Source organism: Ranitomeya imitator, chromosome 3 (genome assembly GCF_032444005.1).
Source record: "Ranitomeya imitator isolate aRanImi1 chromosome 3, aRanImi1.pri, whole genome shotgun sequence".
Lineage (NCBI taxonomy): Eukaryota > Metazoa > Chordata > Amphibia > Anura > Dendrobatidae > Ranitomeya > Ranitomeya imitator.
This window is the reverse complement of record NC_091284.1, coordinates 341,958,798-341,977,745: the sequence shown is the minus strand read 5'-3', so window position 1 is coordinate 341,977,745 and position 18,948 is coordinate 341,958,798. Positions and strand designations below refer to the sequence as shown.

The following is an 18,948-nucleotide window of genomic DNA, read 5'->3' as shown; positions in this document are numbered from 1 at the left end:
ACAAATTTAGAACTTATCCACTTTCCTTTTCTTCCTCTTATGAAGAAGTATTTTTCTGTTTGTGGTCCTCAGTAGTGGCTTATTTGCAGCAATTCGATCATGAAAGCTGACATCTTGCAGTTGAGGTTGAGTTGTGTATGCTGCTTCATGTCTTCTTCACATCATTTATGTTATCTGAGGCACCATTAATTTGTGTTTTCTTAGGCACGTTACTCTGATAGATTTATCCTCTGCAGCAGAAGTAATTCTTGGACTTCCTTTCGTGCAGTGATCCTCATAAAAGCCAGTTTCCTCATGGTGATTGATGGTTTTCATGACTGCACTTCATTCATGCTTCTAGCTATTTTTCAGAAAGACTGATCTTCATGTCTTAAAGTAATGATGGGCATTGACTTTAATAAGTTGAGTGGTTCTTGCCACATGCTGTCTTAGAGCAGTTGTGGAATAGGGATCAGCAATGTATGGAACTTAGTACCAGCACTGCTTGTGCAAAACACAACCGATGGTTGCAAACATCCTATAAAAGCTGGTGATTCCACAATTGAACTCTTGGCAAGCATACTCGTTCATTGGAAGCCATTCCAGGACACTACCTAATGAATAAAGCTGCTTAAGAGAATGCCAAGGGATTTAAAGTTGTCAAAGTCAAATGGAGGTACTTTAAGGAACTAGAGTTTAATACACGTGTTTTTTTCCACCTTCTTTTCACGTTTTCCTTCATGTTTTTGCTGCCTTTAGTCTGCAGCTACAGTTTGCACAATCAAACAAGAATAGGGAGATTCACTGCATGAATGAATACTTATTAGTGACCAGTACTGTAGGCTTGGGGAAATCCTTGTGTCTCTTCATGTAGTCCCTTACAGACTCAATAATGTTGAGATTAGGGGGGTAATATTATCAATTCCTGGATTCCTTGTTCTTCTTAATACTTAAGATAATGAAGATTAGTGACATTGGCTGTATGTTTGGGGTCATTGCAATGCTGTAGAATATATTTAGAGCCAGACAACTTTCTGATGGTGTTACATGATGGATAAGTGCCTTCTTGTATTTCTCAGCATCGAGAACACCATTAATCTTGACTAAATTGCCAATGCCACTTAGTGAAATGCAGCTACAAACTTGCAAGGAACCTACAGCATGCTTCATTGTTACCTGCAGACACTGATAACAGTACTGCCCTACAGCCCTTCAGCAATTTTTAGAACACCTATTGAAATGACACATCACAGAAATAGTCACATGGGATCTAATATTTGGAAAACTGCGATGTCTATGGACACAATACCGGAATGTCGCAAGACTAATTATAATACGAAGAAAAAACACAACAAAAAACTCCCGAAAATGAAATATATAAACATAATATAACTTTTATTAATAGGACCAAGTACAGATGACACAAGGAGGAGGGGGGAAAAAAGAGAACACCCACTCGCACATGTCCTGAACAAAACACCCACAGAAAGAACAATAGTAGATTAAGGTACCAGTAAACATTGTCAGCAATCACAGTATAAATCTATTGTACCTAATCCCGAATATTCTGTTGCATAGTGATACCCCAAAGGAAAGTATTGAAGTATTCAGCTGGTATATAATGGGGCAGCCACAATGGCTGTATATATTACCTATGCCAGTAGGGGAATCCTATGGGCGTCCTCCCCGACGCGCGTTTCGGCGATTATTGCCCTTCAGCAAGTAAACTGCCTTCTGTTACAGCCAAATATGTCAAACTTTAACTAATCAGTCCACAGCCTCTCCTGACATTTTTCTGCCTGCCAACTCCTGCCTTTTTGTGCACAGTTAAGTCACTTAGCCTTGTTTCCATGCACAAGCATGGCTTTTTGGTTCCATGAAGACCACTTCTGGCAAGATTTCTCCGAACAGTAGATGAATATACGGTACCTATGGAGGCTGAGTTATCTTCCAGGCAACATCCTCCCCATAGCCCGGAAGGGGTAATTTATATAAAGTGATATAAGCTGATTTTTCAACAAGGCATCTGATATGATGCATACAGGTAGGACTTTTTTTCAGCATTCTATAACCTCTATAAAGCTCTTTAATGCGCTGCATGGACTATTTCATCCATCATCAACTAAGCAGGAAAAGGGTCCAAAGCTGATTCCGCAGTCAGTAAAATAAGAATTTGATAAACTGCTGATTTTCCACATTTTTCCACCTACAAAGAATGGAGAGGTCTGTAATTTTTATCGTAGGTACACTTCAAGTGTGAGAGAAGAATCTAAAAAAAAATCCAGAAAATCATATTTTGTATGATTTTTATATTTTTGAAATTTTCTTGCATGAAATAAGTATTTGATGCAATAGAAAAACAGAACTTAATAATTGGTACAGAAACCTTTGTTTTCAATTACAGAGGTCAGACGTTTCCTGAAGTTCTTGACCAAGTTTGAAGTTCTTGACCTCTCCTCTATACAGATCTTATCCAGATTTTTCAGGTTTTGGGATTGTTGCTGGGCAACATTGAGTTTCAGCTCCCAGTAAAGATTTTCTATTGAATTCAAGTCTGGAGACTGGCACAGCTACTCCCAGGACCTTAAAATGCTTCTTACAGAGCCACTCCTTAGTTGTCCTGGCTGTGTGTTTTGGGTCACTGTCATGCTGGAAAACCCAGTCACGACCCATCTTCAATGCTATTACTGAGAGAGGGGGATGTTGGCTATAATCTAGTGATACATGACCCCATCTATCTTCCCTTCAATATGGTGCATGTTTCCCTCACTATGCTTCATGGTTGGAACAGTGTTCTTGTGGTTGTACTCGTCCTTCTTCTTCATCCAAATACTGGCATGGCTGTGATTCGTTGGCGAAACATGTTAAAAAAAAGATGTGGGGTTCCCTCTATTTTTGATATGCGCAGGTAAAACAGACAGCTGCGTGCTGTAGCCCTCAGCCATCTGGTTTATCTTGGCTGGTTATTAAAAATAGAGGAGGCCCCACGTGGAGGCCCACACCTTTCTTTAAAATAAAAAATAATTTAAAAAACGGCGTGCTGTCCCCGTACACTTTTGATAACCAGCCAAGCTAAAGCAGACAGCTGGGTGCTGGTATTATAAAAATAACAGACTGTCTCAGCCACAGAAAAGGCGCATCCATTAGATGTGCCAATTCTGGCACTTTGCGTGGCTTTTCCCACTTTCCCTCATGTGTTGGCGAGCGGGGTAATATTTTGGAGTTGATGTCAGCTATGTAATGTCTGCTGACATTACTGTATGTCTAGGGGTTAGTAATGGAGAGGCATCTATCAGCCACCTCCATTACTAACCCAGTAGTCAAAAGCAATAAACACACACAGTGAAACAGTGCTTTAATTATAAAACGCACTCCCTTACCCTCTTTTACCCATTTAACACTTTTAAAAAATAAAATAATCCATAAGCTAAAAGAGTAAAAAACACACAGAAATAAAATCTTTAATTAAAAAAACTCTCCAACAACTTCCCTCTTTCCCCCATTTATTAATAAATAAATAAATACATGCCAGTCCACCATAGTCCAAATGGAGGTCCCACAGCGATCCCGGTCTTCTTCAACCAGTCTATGGAACTCCGTTCAGAAAAGGCAGCTCCAAAGACTGGCGTAACAGCCACTGCCACACCTGGCTCCTATGAACTGAGGTGACATCAGTAAGGTTACCAGTTCTCAAGAAGACAGCGCGAGTGCCGGACTGATGAGTTCCGAAGTGTCGAGTGCCGGACTCACAGTTGCTTATCAGTATGGTACTTGCGCTGCCTTTGTGAAAACCAAACACTGTGAACTGAGATGACCTCAGTAAGGTTATATCAGTTTACAGCAGCAGGTTTTCATGAGCGCAGTGCAGGTGCCAGACTAATGAGTGACAGCAAGTACGGCACTCGGCACTTAATGACGTCAGTTCACAGCAGCCGAGTACTTGCGGAGCAAAGTACGAAACCCTGTAGCAAATGCTGAGCCAGTCAATGGAGCTGCATTCTCTCAACAGTGTTCCGTAGACTGGAAGAAGAAAACTAAGTTCGTTGTGGGACCTCCATTTGGACTATGGTGGACTTCTGTGTATTTTTTTTAAATAAATGTGGTGAAGAGGGAAATTGTTGGGGTGCTTTTTTCAAAGAAAGATTTTTTTCCTGTATTTTTTTTCTTTTTAGTTACTGGGTTAGTAATGGGGGTGTCTGATAGATGTCGTCTTTTACTAACCTCTGGGCTCGATGTCAGCGGACTCTACACAGCTGACATCAACCATAAAATATTCTAAAAATAATATTATACAATATTATAATGTGATATTAATATTACTATGGCATTGGCAAGCGTGAAGAGCTCAGGCTAAGCGCCAAAGCTGGCACATCGAATGGATGCTCCATTTTTTGTGGTGGTTGCAGGCTGTTCTTATTAGGCTGGGAAGGGACCAATATCCATGGTTTACTCAGTGTAATAAGACCAGCTCAAAGCTGTCTGCTTTCTCTTAGTTGGTTATTAAAAATAGGGGGAACTGCACATTGTTTTTTTTCATTCAATTATTTATTAGTATTTTTCATTTATTTATCCATTTATTACCTTTAAAAAATCAAATAATTAAAAAAGGGGTCCGATGTAAATCCATCCCAAGTCCTACAACGATCCTCGAAATTTCTCGCGCTATATGCAGTGATGTTTATTGGATATGAACTGTGACAACCTTACTGACGTTAGCACTCTTTGCGGAAGCTGGATTGACACTCTACTCTCAGTGTGTCTGGCTGGTGCGCTGAGCGTTCGCTTTACTCATGTACAGTATGGAATGTCTGCTAACATCAAGCTCAGGTGTTAGTAATGGAAATGTAATAGTAATTGTAATGGCATCAATCAGACAGCCCCATTACTAATCCTGTAATCAAAAGTATTAAATGCACACTTTTCTCGACCCTTTTTTACCCATTTATTACCTTTAAAAAATCAAATTAGGGGTTTACCGCAATTCCATCCAACATCCCTCGATGATCCCCAACTCTGATACATTCAGATGGTGTGTTGAACAGTTACAGTACAGACCAAAAGTTTGGACACACCTTCTCATTTAAAGATTTTTCTGTATTTTCATGACTATGAAAATTGTTCATTCACACTGAAGGCATCAAAACTATGAATTAACACATGTGGAAATTATATACTTAACAAAAAAGTGTGAAACAACTGAAATTATGTCTTATATTCTAGGTTCTTCAAAGTAGCCACCTTTTGCTTGGATGACTGCTTTGCACACTCTAATGCCTCTCCATTACTAGCCCCTGAGCTTGATGTTAGCAGACATTACATAGCTGACATCAACCCCACCTGCACCAGGGCAAGAGGGAATAGCTTAGGCTAAGAGCCAGAATTGGCACATTTAATGCATGTGCCATTTCAGTGGCGGCTGAGTGCTGGTGTTATTTGTCTTGGAGAAGGGCAATATTCATGCCATTTCCCAGACTATTAACATCAGCCCACAGCTGTCTGCTTAGCCTTTGCTGGTTATTAAAAATAAGGGGAACTACACGTCATTTTTTTAAACAGTAAAGGCTACACAAACAGCTGCGAGCTGACAGTAATAGCATGGGGAGCTTCATGTTTATTGCCCCCTTCACAGAGTAACAACATCAGCCCTCAGCTGTCTGCTTTCCCTCAGCTGGTTATTATAAATAAGGGGGACTCAAGCCATTTTTTTCTTTTATTTCTTTATTAGATAAATACATGTACAGTAAGCTACACATACACTGCACTAATTATATATCTCACTGATATCTTTCTTAATATGCACAGGCCCCAGCTGGTGAACAATCTCATCAGCCTTACCTGTTCTCAATGCTATCAAGCATAGTAGTCATCATCTGACCGCAGTAATCTTTTCACTGCCAGTCACAGCTACTGGCTGACATGCTGTCCTCTTTGTGACAGCGTGGGAACCGCAATGGCTGTGACTGACGGTGACTTTAGTAAGGTTACCGCCAGTCAGAGACAGTGTTTCCCATGCTGTCACACAGATGACAGAGTGGGAATTGCCTGATGTTCAGGCCCCCCATTCACTTGAACCCGGATCAAGTTTGGGTACTCGAATTGAACTTTTTTATAAAGTTTGACCGAACTAGACGGACCTGACTATCTATGGGTCCTCCCATCCCTACTCGCCAACCATTTAGCATGTCGGTGGATCAATCATGCTTGGGGTTGTGTTGCAGTCAATGACACAGGGAACATTACTCATGTAGAGGAAATAATGGATTCAATTCTTGATGCAAATATAACATGATCTGTAAAAAAGCTGAAGTTGAAAAGAGGATGGCTTCTACAAATGGATAATGATATTAAAGACATGTCAAAATCCACATCCACAATAGGTACTAGATATAGCAAAAATTGGGATTTATTTACAGCAGTAAAGTGGTATACCATCTGCTCAAAAGCTCCTTCTAACCACAAATCCCTCTATGTGACTTGTTTCTCATTTTTTCTGTCTTTGAAGGGCACTTTTTGCACTTTAGGTTTTAAACTACTGAATAAAAGTTATTTTTAATCATGCCAATTTTTGCTGTATCTAGTATCTATTGTGATTGCTATTGTGATTCCCTTGCTACAAAATCCACAATAGAATACCTCACAGTCCCCTGATCTAAACATCATTGAAAATCTGTGGCTACACCTCAAAATAGCAATCCTTGCAAGACGACTTAGGAATCTCACAGAACTGGAAGAATTTTTCAAGGAAGAATGGATGAAAATCTCTCAAACAAGAATTGAAAGACTCTTGGCTGGCTACAAAAAGCGTTTACAAGCTGTGATACTTTCAAAAGGGGGTGCTACTAGGCATTAACCATGTAGGGTGACCAAACTTCTGCATAGGCCCATTTCCCTTTTTATGTAAGTTTTAAAATGTAAAAGATGAATACCGTATATATATATATATATATATTATTTTATTTATTTATTTATTTTTTTGCCTAAAATACATAGGGAATGTGTCATCTGTAACTTTAGGCCTTTTAGAGATAATTTCATATTGAAATTGCTTAACTGTTCATAATTACAGTAATTTTGACGAGGGGTGCCCAAACTTTTGTATCCCACTGTAACCACATACAAAAGATGTCGTTATATCCTGAAGAAGTCTGAAGACTTGGAAACAGATTGATAATAATACGGCATCAAGTCTACTTTGTATCCTGGACCCACTTATTTTTTTCCCTTCTGGCATTTCAATGGTTTTTAATCTGTGGGACTGCAGCAGCTAACAAATTTAAGCTTGATCCTTGTTGTGTGATAAACAACTTTACCAGGTGAGCAATTCCCTGCACCTTATTGTCCTTTAACATTGGATAATACCCTATGCGTTTCTTTCTCCACAGCTTCATGATTAGCATTAGCAACCCCATAACATCAACAGGCCTTTAAACTGTGTGCTGATAAGAAGCTGGTCCCTCTCCTCTTGAGTCCACGGACAAGGAGGCAAGACATGGAATCCATGTGGTTTCCATTAGGAATTTCTAATTTGATTAATTTGACCACAGAACAGTTTTGCATTTTGCCTTAGTCCATTCCAAATGAGCTTTGACTCAAAGATGACGGCAGCGTTTCTGGAGTGTTTTGGTAAATGGCTTCTTCTTTGCATGATAGAGCTTTGATTTGCATTTGTGGACTGCACAGAGAATTGTATTCTCAGACAATGATTACTAGAAGTGGTCCTAAACCCATTGAGTGATTTGCATGACCAAAGCAAGCCAGTTTTTAATGAGGTCCCATAGATCACAAGATCATTGATTGTCAGATTTATACCTTGTGGGCATGGATGGCTCCAGATTTTCTGAATCTTTTTATATCATTTGCTTTAGATGGTGGGATATTCAAAGTCTATGCAATTTTATGTTGAGGAACATTTTTCTGAAATTGTTCCAAAGTTTTTAGAAATAATTGTTCACAGATTGGTCTTACCATTTTTGCATCTGCCTCTCTTATGCAAAATAGAAAAAATGGCAATACATGACATTTCTTCAACAATTCGTTTATTAAAGTTAAATTTTCATTTTCAGCATATAGAATACTTTTTTTTGAACATTATAATTTAATAAACTATTTCCTATCACCATATTCACTGCATTGGTCTCAGTTCAGTGAGTTAAGTGTAAACGATCCAATGAACAGGAGCATAGGCAGAGATGTCACTCAGACATTCAGAGGGTCTACACCAGAGGACATTTTGGGGATCCTTCCCTTCCTCAAGGTGGCTTCTATAGTTGTGATATTCAGTATATACTGTATATATAGCAGTTTCATGTTATCTTTGAGTGCTAGGGCTCATTCAGACGTAAATTCTTTCACAACCGTGTTCTATCCATGCTTTTCACGGTTAGAACATGTACCCAATATAATCAGTGGTGTTTCATACATAAATGTGTTTTTTTGCAATCTGAGTGTCTGCAAAAAAAAAATGGAGACCGGTTTTGATCCAAGTGATGAATCAAATTCTCTAATTCATGTTTATGGATCCATGAAAAACGTGAAACTTCGACAGAACACTGATAGCTGACTGAAGCTGAAGATGCCTCCACCATTTTTTTGCATACAAGAAATCCTGATAAAATACTGATTTATCAGACTACTGAAAAGAGGCCAATTTTTTTTTTACATACGAGAAAAAACAGATATCTGAATGAGGCCTTATGAGTAAGCTTAGGAGATGTGTCCACCCTCAATTGGTGCAATCAATGATACATGTTCTTGTTATTCTTCGACAAATCCATAATAATATTAAGTAAATTGACTGATATTACAGTACATAGCCACACTGCACGTGGGAAAGAATTATGGGGAAACCACAGGAATTTCTTGAGTTTCAGATTTATGCAGGTGAGATCTATCAATCCTACACAATGCAAATACTTTTTGAAAGATACATTTGTAGCAATGTTTTATCACAAACATAATGAAAGAGATTTCCTAAAATAGGCTCAATGTGCACAAAAAAAAATTGCTGAATCTAGCAAATGTGAACAATTTGTGATTTGCATGAAATGTGTAAAATAGCAGCCCAACACAAGTGTGAACAGAACCTAACTGATCCAGTAATGTAAATTGTGGCAGACAAAAAAAGTGCATAAATTCATAAGACACATTATTGTTAGCTTTTCAATCAACTGGGCTACATGCATAAACAAGTTTAGCTTTATGAACACTGAAATTTACAGAAATTAATCTCTGTACATAGTTTAGTGAAGTTATCATACCCGGCGTGCTTTAATATACAGTATACTGTATATGTGTATACACAGTAGCTTGTTAAAGTATTCAACCCCTTGGCATTTTACCTATTTTGTTACATTACAGCCTGCGTTTAAATACTTTTGTAATCCGATTTGTGTGTGGTGCGTCGGCACTAAATAGTCTAAGCTGGTGAAGTGAAGTGAGAAAAATGTAGGCATAAATTAAATTTATGGGATCAAATAACTAAAAATTGGCATGTCCATATGAATTCACCCCTTTTGCGATGAAGCCCCTAAAAATTTCTGGAGAAAGCAATTACCTTCATAAGTCACATGCTTAGTGAGAGGTAGTCAACCTGTGTGTAATGTCACATGGTCTGTCAGCATATACACACCTTTTATGAAAGGCCAGAGATGCTACAACACCATTAAGCAAGAGGCTCCACTAACCAAACACCATCGAGACCAAGGAGATCTCCAAACAAGTCAGGAACAAAGCTGTTGAGAAGTACAAGTCAGGGTTGGGTTATAAAAAAAGGAAACCAGAGCACCATCAAATCCAGTATCATCAAATGGTAAGAACATGGTACCACAACAAACCTACCACCAAAAATCTCAGCCTATGCTAGAAGGGCATTAATCAGAGAACAAAGATAACCCTGAAGGAACTGCAGAGTTCCCAATCAGAGACTGGAGCATTCGACCATAATAAGCTGCACACTCCATATAGGTGGCCTTTATGGAAGAGTGGGCAGAAATAAGCCTTTTCTTACACACAAAACTATAAGGCTCATTCTGAGTTTGCCAAAAGACCTGTGGGAGCCTTACCAAATGTATGGAGGAAGGTGCTGTGGTCGGATGAGACTAAAATTAATTTTTTTGCCCACCAAGGTAAATGCTATATCTGGTGCCAAACCACCACAGCTCCTCACCCCAAGAACACCATTCTCACAGTGAAACGTGGTGGCAGCATCATGCTGTGGGGTTGTTTTTAAGCAGCAGGGATACGGAAAATGGTCCACATTGAGGGTAAGATTGATGGTGTGAAAAACATAGATATTCTTGAGAAAAACTTGTTTCAGTCCGTCAGTGATTTGAGACTGGGACAGAGGTTCACCTATCAACAAGACAATGATCCAAAGCATACTGCTAAAGCAACACTCAAGTGTTTTAAGAGGAAATGTTTAAATGATTTGGAACAGCCTAGTCAACGCCCAAATCTTAATCCAATTGGGAATCTGTGGTCAGACTTGATGATTTTTGTTCATCAGAGGAAACCATCTAACTTGAAGGAGCTGGAGCAGTTTTGCCTTGAAGAACGAGCAAAAATCCCACTGGCAAGATGTGGAAAGCTCATAGACTTATCCAAGTCATAATTGCCGCAAAAGGAGGCTCTACAAAGTACTGACTTTAGGGGCTGAATAGTTATGCACACTGAAGCTTTCAGTTATTTTGTCCTATTTGATGTTTGCTTCACAATAAAAAGAAAACCAATTGTTCACAATTGTAGGCATGTTCTCCATATGAACTGATACAAACGCTCAAAAAAAAAACCCCAGTGAAACTGCAGGTTGTGAGGTAGGAAAACATGAAAAATGCCAAGGGGTGAATTCTTTCGTAAGCCACTGTATACACTCTATATTTTTACAATCTCAGTATTGACAGCAAAAAAAGGCTGCCCTTTACTAAGATTGGCAGATGTGTTGGGTAACTCACCCTTGTGATGTTTTGTACTCGGAAGAGACGGGTCACTACATCTTCATCCACAGTCCCAGACACAAATTGAACTTCCATTGGTCCATATCTAGATATACCATTGTCTGGCCAGTACTGTAAGCAGGGCTAGTTTTTAAGATATAAAGCAGAGGATCTCATAAGTGAAGAACCTTAAATTCTTCTTCATTCACAGATGTGTGTCAGTGGTTGGAGATGACAATTCTGCAGATATCTGTTTTTCATGGATTATCATAAAATATATACAATTCTCACTTAAAAAGTCAAGGTTTATATTGTAAAATCTAAACTCATTGACTGCTATAGTTAACACTATCTGGCCCAACATTTCCAAAATGATCATATATTCCCATTGTGACAATTGGAAAATGGTATTTGCCACATTAATTTTGCTTTGATGCTCACTGGGACAGGCAATGTCGGTACAAAGGGAAAATGTGAGTGATGTGATTAGTCTATTAGCAAAAAAAAGGTAAGGTAATGATTACGATGTGAACAGAAGGCAATGAAACCTGTCACCTCTCCTGATGCCTGTTTTATTAAATAACTGAATTTCCAGTTTTAAAAAAATATTTTGTATCAAGATTTTTTAGAGCTTCAAGCTATCCAAATCCTTTTAGAAGCAAGTAGGAAAATGGGCTTGTGTCCAAATTCTGATTACAGCAATGTGTCACTTACTGGGCTGCTTGCTGTAGCTGTGATAAAATCGATATTTTAGCATCAGGAGATTATCACTAGAGAACTGGTAAACCTGCTGCCAGGTAGTCCTGCATATACCTGAGCTCTGCATAATCCCGCCCCACCAGTGATGGTCATATTTCTGCCTATGCACAGTGACTACAGAAAGATGCAAATTATTGTTGTGGGCATTGTTGTACAAAGCTCAGCATCCAAAGCACTGGTAGATCTGTAACAGATAAAATGTAATAGATTTCATTTTTCTTACCCACGCAGAATTAGACTGGTTTAACTGATTCAACATAACAATGCTACTGCAACCATAGTCATATACCAGCCTCCAGAAATCAGTAATTGTGTTCTGCAGTGGGTGTACTGTGACAATAACATGGGAACTTCTTTTGTAACTCTGAAAAACAGCAAAATACAATTAGAAATTGTTATGGTCATTGCTCAAAAAAAAAGGTACCGTACATATTTTTGTCAAAAGCAAGGTAAAAAGCACTTAAAAAGAGTCTATAGTGGAAAAGGGCAAAAAGTTATAATCTGCCCCCTGCTGGAAATAGTATGACATCACATGTGCTATTTCAGGACAGCAAGATGTTTGGTGAGAAATTGTGCCGTCTGTTGGAGGAGAGGAGAATCTAATCCGCTCCTCACTTACAGGTCCTTCTCAAAAAATTAGCATATAGTGTTACATTTCATTATTTACCATAATGTAATGATTACAATTAAACTTTCATATATTATAGATTCATTATCCACCAACTGAAATTTGTCAGGTCTTTTATTGTTTTAATACTGATGATTTTGGCATACAACTCCTGATAACCCAAAAAACCTGTCTCAATAAATTAGCATATCAAGAAAAGGTTCTCTAAACGACCTATTACCCTAATCTTCTGAATCAACTAATTAACTCTAAACACATGCAAAAGATACCTGAGGCTTTTATAAACTCCCTGCCTGGTTCATTACTCAAAACCCCCATCATGGGTAAGACTAGCGACCTGACAGATGTCAAGAAGGCCATCATTGACACCCTCAAGCAAGAGGGTAAGACCCAGAAAGAAATTTCTCAACAAATAGGCTGTTCCCAGAGTGCTGTATCAAGGCACCTCAATGGTAAGTCTGTTGGAAGGAAACAATGTGGCAGAAAACGCTGTACAACGAGAAGAGGAGACCGGACCCTGAGGAAGATTGTGGAGAAGGACCGATTCCAGACCTTGGGGAACCTGAGGAAGCAGTGGACTGAGTCTGGTGTGGAAACATCCAGAGCCACCGTGCACAGGCGTGTGCAGGAAATGGGCTACAGGTGCCGCATTCCCCAGGTAAAGCCACTTTTGAACCATAAACAGCGGCAGAGGCGCCTGACCTGGGCTACAGAGAAGCAGCACTGGACTGTTGCTAAGTGGTCCCAAGTACTTTTTTCTGATGAAAGCAAATTTTGCATGTCATTCGGAAATCAAGGTGCCAGAGTCTGGAGGAAGACTGGGGAGAAGGAAATGCCAAAATGCCTGAAGTCCAGTGTCAAGTACCCACAGTCAGTGATGGTGTGGGGTGCCATGTCAGCTGCTGGTGTTGGTCCACTGTGTTTCATCAAGGGCAGGGTCAATGCAGCTAGCTATCAGGAGATTTTGGAGCACTTCATGCTTCCATCGGCTGAAATGCTTTATGGAGATGAAGATTTCATTTTTCAGCACGACCTGGCACCTGCTCACAGTGCCAAAACCACTGGTAAATGGTTTACTGACCATGGTATTACTGTGCTCAATTGGCCTGCCAACTCTCCTGACCTGAACCCCATAGAGAATCTGTGGGATATTGTGAAGAGAAAGTTGAGAGACGCAAGACCCAACACTCTGGATGAGCTTAAGGCCGCTATTGAAGCATCCTGGGCCTCCATAACATCTCAGCAGTGTCACAGGCTGATTGCCTCCATGCCACGCCGCATTGAAGCAGTCATTTCTGCAAAAGGATTCCCGACCAAGTATTGAGTGCATAACTGAACATTATTATTTGATGGTTTTTTTGTTTGTTATTAAAAAACACTTTTATTTGATTGGATGGGTGAAATATGCTAATTTATTGAGACAGGTTTTTTGGGTTATCAGGAGTTGTATGCCAAAATCATCAGTATTAAAACAATAAAAGACCTGACAAATTTCAGTTGGTGGATAATGAATCTATAATATATGAAAGTTTAATTGTAATCATTACATTATGGTAAATAATGAAATTTAACACTATATGCTAATTTTTTGAGAAGGACCTGTATCTACTAACACGGCTGTGATTGAAAGGGTAGAGACCAAACACGGCTACACAATGCCTAGAAGACTGGGAAATAGACTTGTCTGATCGAGATCGTCACTATATAAGTAAAAAAATACAGACCTGATAGCCGCTGCGTGGTCGGCCTCAATCACATCTACATCCATGTATGTGAATATGACTGCAGAGAAATGCGCCATATACCATACAACAACCAATAATAAAACATTATTTATCGCAGCCCGTGCTCAGGAAACATAATAAAGGCAGCAAGGACTTATAACTCCTAGACCTCCTGTTTTCAGAAGCTGCAGGTTGAGCACTACCCTATTTCATGTTTTTCATTTTCTTTCTAATTTCATCAAAGTGGCCTTTCTGGTGCAAGTTTATGAAGCTCTTCCATCAATTCAACCATAAAGTAAAAAAAAAATAATATTGAGAGTAGAACCCCTGAACAACCAAAAGACCACAATCCAAAGTATATAGTTGTAGGGTAAGGTGAGTAGCTCACATCAGTCAGGGCAGCATTAATATAATTGCTGGTATCCTCTCCATGTGCAGAGAGTAATAAAGGCAGAGAACGGTCAGGGGGCAACACATCCATACTTCGGTTCTTGTCTCGGTTGTGTGGTAACAAAGCGACACTGCACTCCTCTACACCAAGCTGAGCTGTCACTGAATTTAATGTCTGCGGAGAAATGGCACAGGAGTTACCAAGGAGAACAAATTAAAGGGAATCTGTCACCAGGTTTTCCCCACCTAATTTGAGAGGAACAAAATGTAGAGACCCTGATTACAGCGATGTGTCACCAACAGGGTTTTTTTTAAAATAATTTTGATAAAATCACTGTTTTATCAGCATAAGCCTATCACTAAAGAACTAGTAAACCTAAGCCCACCATACCCACCCTCACCACTGATTGGCAGTTTTCTGCCTATGCACATTAAGCTGCCAATCAGTGGTGTGGGTGGGGTTATACAGAGCTTAGCATTCAGAGAACTGTTCAATCCGCAGCAGATAAAACAGGGATTTTATCAAAACTGCAACAAGCAGCTCAGCAACTGACACATCTATGGAATCAGGTGCTCTGTCCCTACATTAAGCTGCTCTCGGATGGGGTAGTAAAAACATGCTGACAGATTTCTATAAGTAGATATCAATAATACAAGCAGCAGTACCTGGAATTCATCTCTCAGGTGTGTGGAGTTGCTTTGTGTGTCTATCTGTAGCATTTCCTTGTACGTTTGCCTAAAGTCACATGCCGGTATAGCTGTGTCACCACAAAGGCAGGCCTCAAGGATGGCATCATGGATGAAAACATACTGCTCCTGGAAACATGAAGACACACTAAACACATCAACGTATCGCAGACTGTTAACCACAGTGATTATCTCCATTGAAATGAATTTCACTTTATGGCACCATTCCAGCCATTTTACCTGAGTTTGCACCATGTTGATGCGCCGTGAGCACAGTGTTTTGACACAATTGTAAATGTCAACCACTCCTTCACACTCCGCCATGTCGAGCATCACATCCAAGACAATGTAGCATCCCGTCCTGCCAGCTCCAGAGCTATCAGAAGATGTACAGTAGGTTAACTGGACATACAAACATAGACTAAAGCCACAATGGGGCACCTGGCACTACTGACCTACAATGCACCACAACTGGTCCAGCATCAGGCGGTGTGGAAGACTTCACTCTGCGAATAAAGGCAAGTAGCCCTGTAGCATGGAAGGGTACTCCGTGCTCAGGCCATGATAGGAAGTGAAACTGCTTTACTTCATGTCTGGCAGTATAACCCCGCTGAAGAAAGAAGGATTTACGTGATTAGAAGCAGAAGAAAGCCTCCGATTACTTGGCGCACATAAGTTGCGTTGTCACTCACCCGCTCCATAGCAAGTGTCCGAACCGTATACTCTGACAGGGTTTCCGTATTAAGTAAAGTAATACGAATATCTCCATATGTTTCGGCAGTATCTGGCCAGTACTTACTGCATTTCACCTGTGCAGAGGATGAAATAATATGGTGCACATGAGACATACCAATCCTCAAACTGCAATCAAATTGGGATATTGACAGCCTCCTTCTAAAATACATTGCTCCACACATACAGATAACAAATCATTACAGAGGCTTTCAGCTTTTCGTAAAACCCTTGTCTAACAAACTGTGATTTGTCCATCCACCCTGAGTCCAGCGCTAGGTCTACACTGCAGATCACGGTGTCCATAGCTCCCAACCATCCCTCATACTGCGGAACTGTCCCGATTTGAGGCTGTGCCCCGCAGTCCTGCACAGGACTCCATTTCTCCCACACGGCCAGCAGGAGAAGCAGCCGGCACAATCCCTTGTATTAGGCCATGCCCCCTCTGTATCCCGGTGCGGTGGTTCAGAGAGGAAGAGAGGACATTTCTGAGGTAAGGGTGTGTGTAGTGGCAGCAGTTAGAGCATTAGAGTGCAGCCTGTTAGTCATAGGCACAGTATATATATATATATATATATATATATATATATATATATATATATATCCTTTATATACTACAGCAGTTATGGAGTGGAGCCAGTAGATAGTGGTGTTGTCTGAGTGCATGCAGAGTTCACAGAAATGCGCTACATTGCAGTGTCCAGGATTTTTTAGGCAGCAGTGTGGACAGCGACAGGTGGTGAAATATTTCCCTGCATTGTAAGCAGAGCTGCTGGGACATATCTACAGCCCCAACTCTACATTGGCATCGTCATGTGTGGCCATTATACTGTACACAGCAGCATCATGTGTGACCATTATACAGTATGGAGCACTGTGTGGCCATTATACAGTATTGAGCATCATGTGGGGCCATTATACAGCATGGAGTATCATGTGTGGCCATTATACAGCATGGAGCACTGCGTGGCCATTATACAGTATTGAGCATCATGTGGGACCAGGGGCCATTATACAGTATGGAGCACTGTGTGGCCATTATACTGTACACAGCATCATGTGGGCAGCACAGTGGCGCAGTGGTTAGCACTGCAGCCTTGCAGCGCTGGAGTCCTGGGTTCTAATCCCACCCTGGACAACATCTGCAAAGAGTTTGTATGTTCTCTCCGTGTTTGCGTGGATTTCCTCCGGGTACTCCGTTTTCCTCCCACATTCCAAAGATATACTGATAGGGAATTTAGATTGTAAGCCCCATTGGGGACAGCGATGATAATGTGTGCAAACTGTAAAGCACTGCGTAATATGTTAGTGCTATATAAAAATAAAAGATTGTTATTATTATACAGTATGGAGCATTGTGTGGACATTATAGAGTATGGAGCATCATGTGGGGCCATTATAAAGTATAAAGAATCATGTGGGGCCATTATACATTATGGAGCATCATGTGAGGCAATTATACAATATGGAGCATTATGTGGGGTCATTATACAGTATGAAGCACTGAGTGGCCATTATACAGTATGGAGCATCATGTGTGGCCATTATAAATTATGGCACACCGTGTGGCCATTATCCAGTATTTAGCATCATGTGTGGCCATTATACATTATGGAGCACTGTGTGGCCATTACACAGTATTGAGAATCATGTGGGGCCATTATACAGTATGGAGCACTGTGTGGCCATTATAATGTACACATTATCTGGGGCCATTATACAATATAGAGCATCATGTGGGGCAATTACACAGTATGGATCATCATTTGGGGCCATTATATAATATAGAGCATCATGTGTGGCCATTAAACAGTATGGAGCACTGTGGGGCCATTATACAGAATGGAGCATCATGTGAGGTCATTATACAGCATGGAGCATTGTGTTGCCATTATACAGTATTGAACATCATGTGTGGCCATTATACAGTATGGAGCACTGTTGTTATGACCTGGTGGTCAGGACAATAATGGACCTGGTGGTTTAAGAGCACACGGAATGACCTGATAGTTACTGATAATATAGGACGAGCTCTGGGACGTGGGAACTCTGCTGACCGCAATCCCTAATCCTATCACACACACTAGAAATAGCCGTGGATTGCTCCTAACGCTCCCTATGCAACTCGGCACAGCCTAAGGAACTAGCTAGCCCTGAAGATAGAAAAATAAAGCCTACCTTGCCTCAGAGAAATCCCCCAAAGGAAAAGGCAGCCCCCCACATATAATGACTGTGACTAAAGATGAAAATACAAACACAGAGATGAAATAGATTTAGCAAAGTGAGGCCCGACTTACTGAACAGACTGAGGATAGGAAAGGTAGCTTTGCGGTCAGCACAAAAACCTACAAAAAGACCACGCAGAGGGCGCAAAAAGACCCTCCACACCGACTCACGGTGCGGAGGTGCTCCCTCTGCGTCCCAGAGCTTCCAAGAAGCAAGACAACAATCAAAATAGCAAGCTGGACAGAAAAATAGCAAACCAGAGAAAAACAAGCAGGCACTTAGCTTCTGTTGGGAAGACAGGTCACAAGAACGATCCAGGAGTGAACTAGACCAATACTGGAACATTGACAGGTGGCATGGAGCAAAGATCTAAGTGGAGTTAAATAGAGTAGCCAGCTAACGAATTAACCTCGTCACCTGTGGAAGGAAACTCAGAAACGACCACAGCCACCAGATGAAGTCCATGGATAGAACCAGCCGAAGTACCATTCATGACCACAGGAGGGAGCCCGACAACAGAATTCACGACAGTACCCCCCCCATGAGGAGGGGTCACCGAACCCTCACCAGAGCCCCCAGGCCGACCAGGATGAGCCAAATGAAAGGCACGAACCAGATCGGCAGCATGAACATAAGAGGCAAAAACCCAGGAATTATCTTCCTGACCATAACCCTTCCACTTGACCAGGTACTGGAGTTTCCGTCTCGAAATACGAGAATCCAAAATCTTCTCCACCACATACTCCAACTCCCCCTCAACCAACACCGGGGCAGGAGGATCAACGGATGGAACCACAGGCGCCACGTATCTCCGCAATAACGACCTATGGAACACATTATGGATGGCAAAAGAAGCAGGAAGGGCCAAACGAAATGACACAGGATTGATAAC

General features: G+C 40.7%; 1 protein-coding gene across 4 annotated transcripts in view; it reads right to left on the bottom strand.

The window, feature by feature from the left end:
* PTPRU (protein tyrosine phosphatase receptor type U) overlaps nucleotides 1-18,948 on the bottom strand; it is a 309,484-nt gene that overhangs the window by 9,397 nt on the left and 281,139 nt on the right. For all 4 annotated transcript variants that reach the window (XM_069756793.1, XM_069756794.1, XM_069756795.1 and 1 more), the window contains 7 exons: nucleotides 15,791-15,907; nucleotides 15,554-15,708; nucleotides 15,339-15,474; nucleotides 15,078-15,227; nucleotides 14,410-14,586; nucleotides 11,893-12,033; nucleotides 10,929-11,054 (listed from right to left, as the gene is read on the bottom strand). In XM_069756793.1, the coding sequence (XP_069612894.1) occupies nucleotides 10,929-11,054; nucleotides 11,893-12,033; nucleotides 14,410-14,586; nucleotides 15,078-15,227; nucleotides 15,339-15,474; nucleotides 15,554-15,708; nucleotides 15,791-15,907 (1,002 nt within the window). The remainder of the gene's footprint in view (nucleotides 1-10,928; nucleotides 11,055-11,892; nucleotides 12,034-14,409; nucleotides 14,587-15,077; nucleotides 15,228-15,338; nucleotides 15,475-15,553; nucleotides 15,709-15,790; nucleotides 15,908-18,948) is intronic.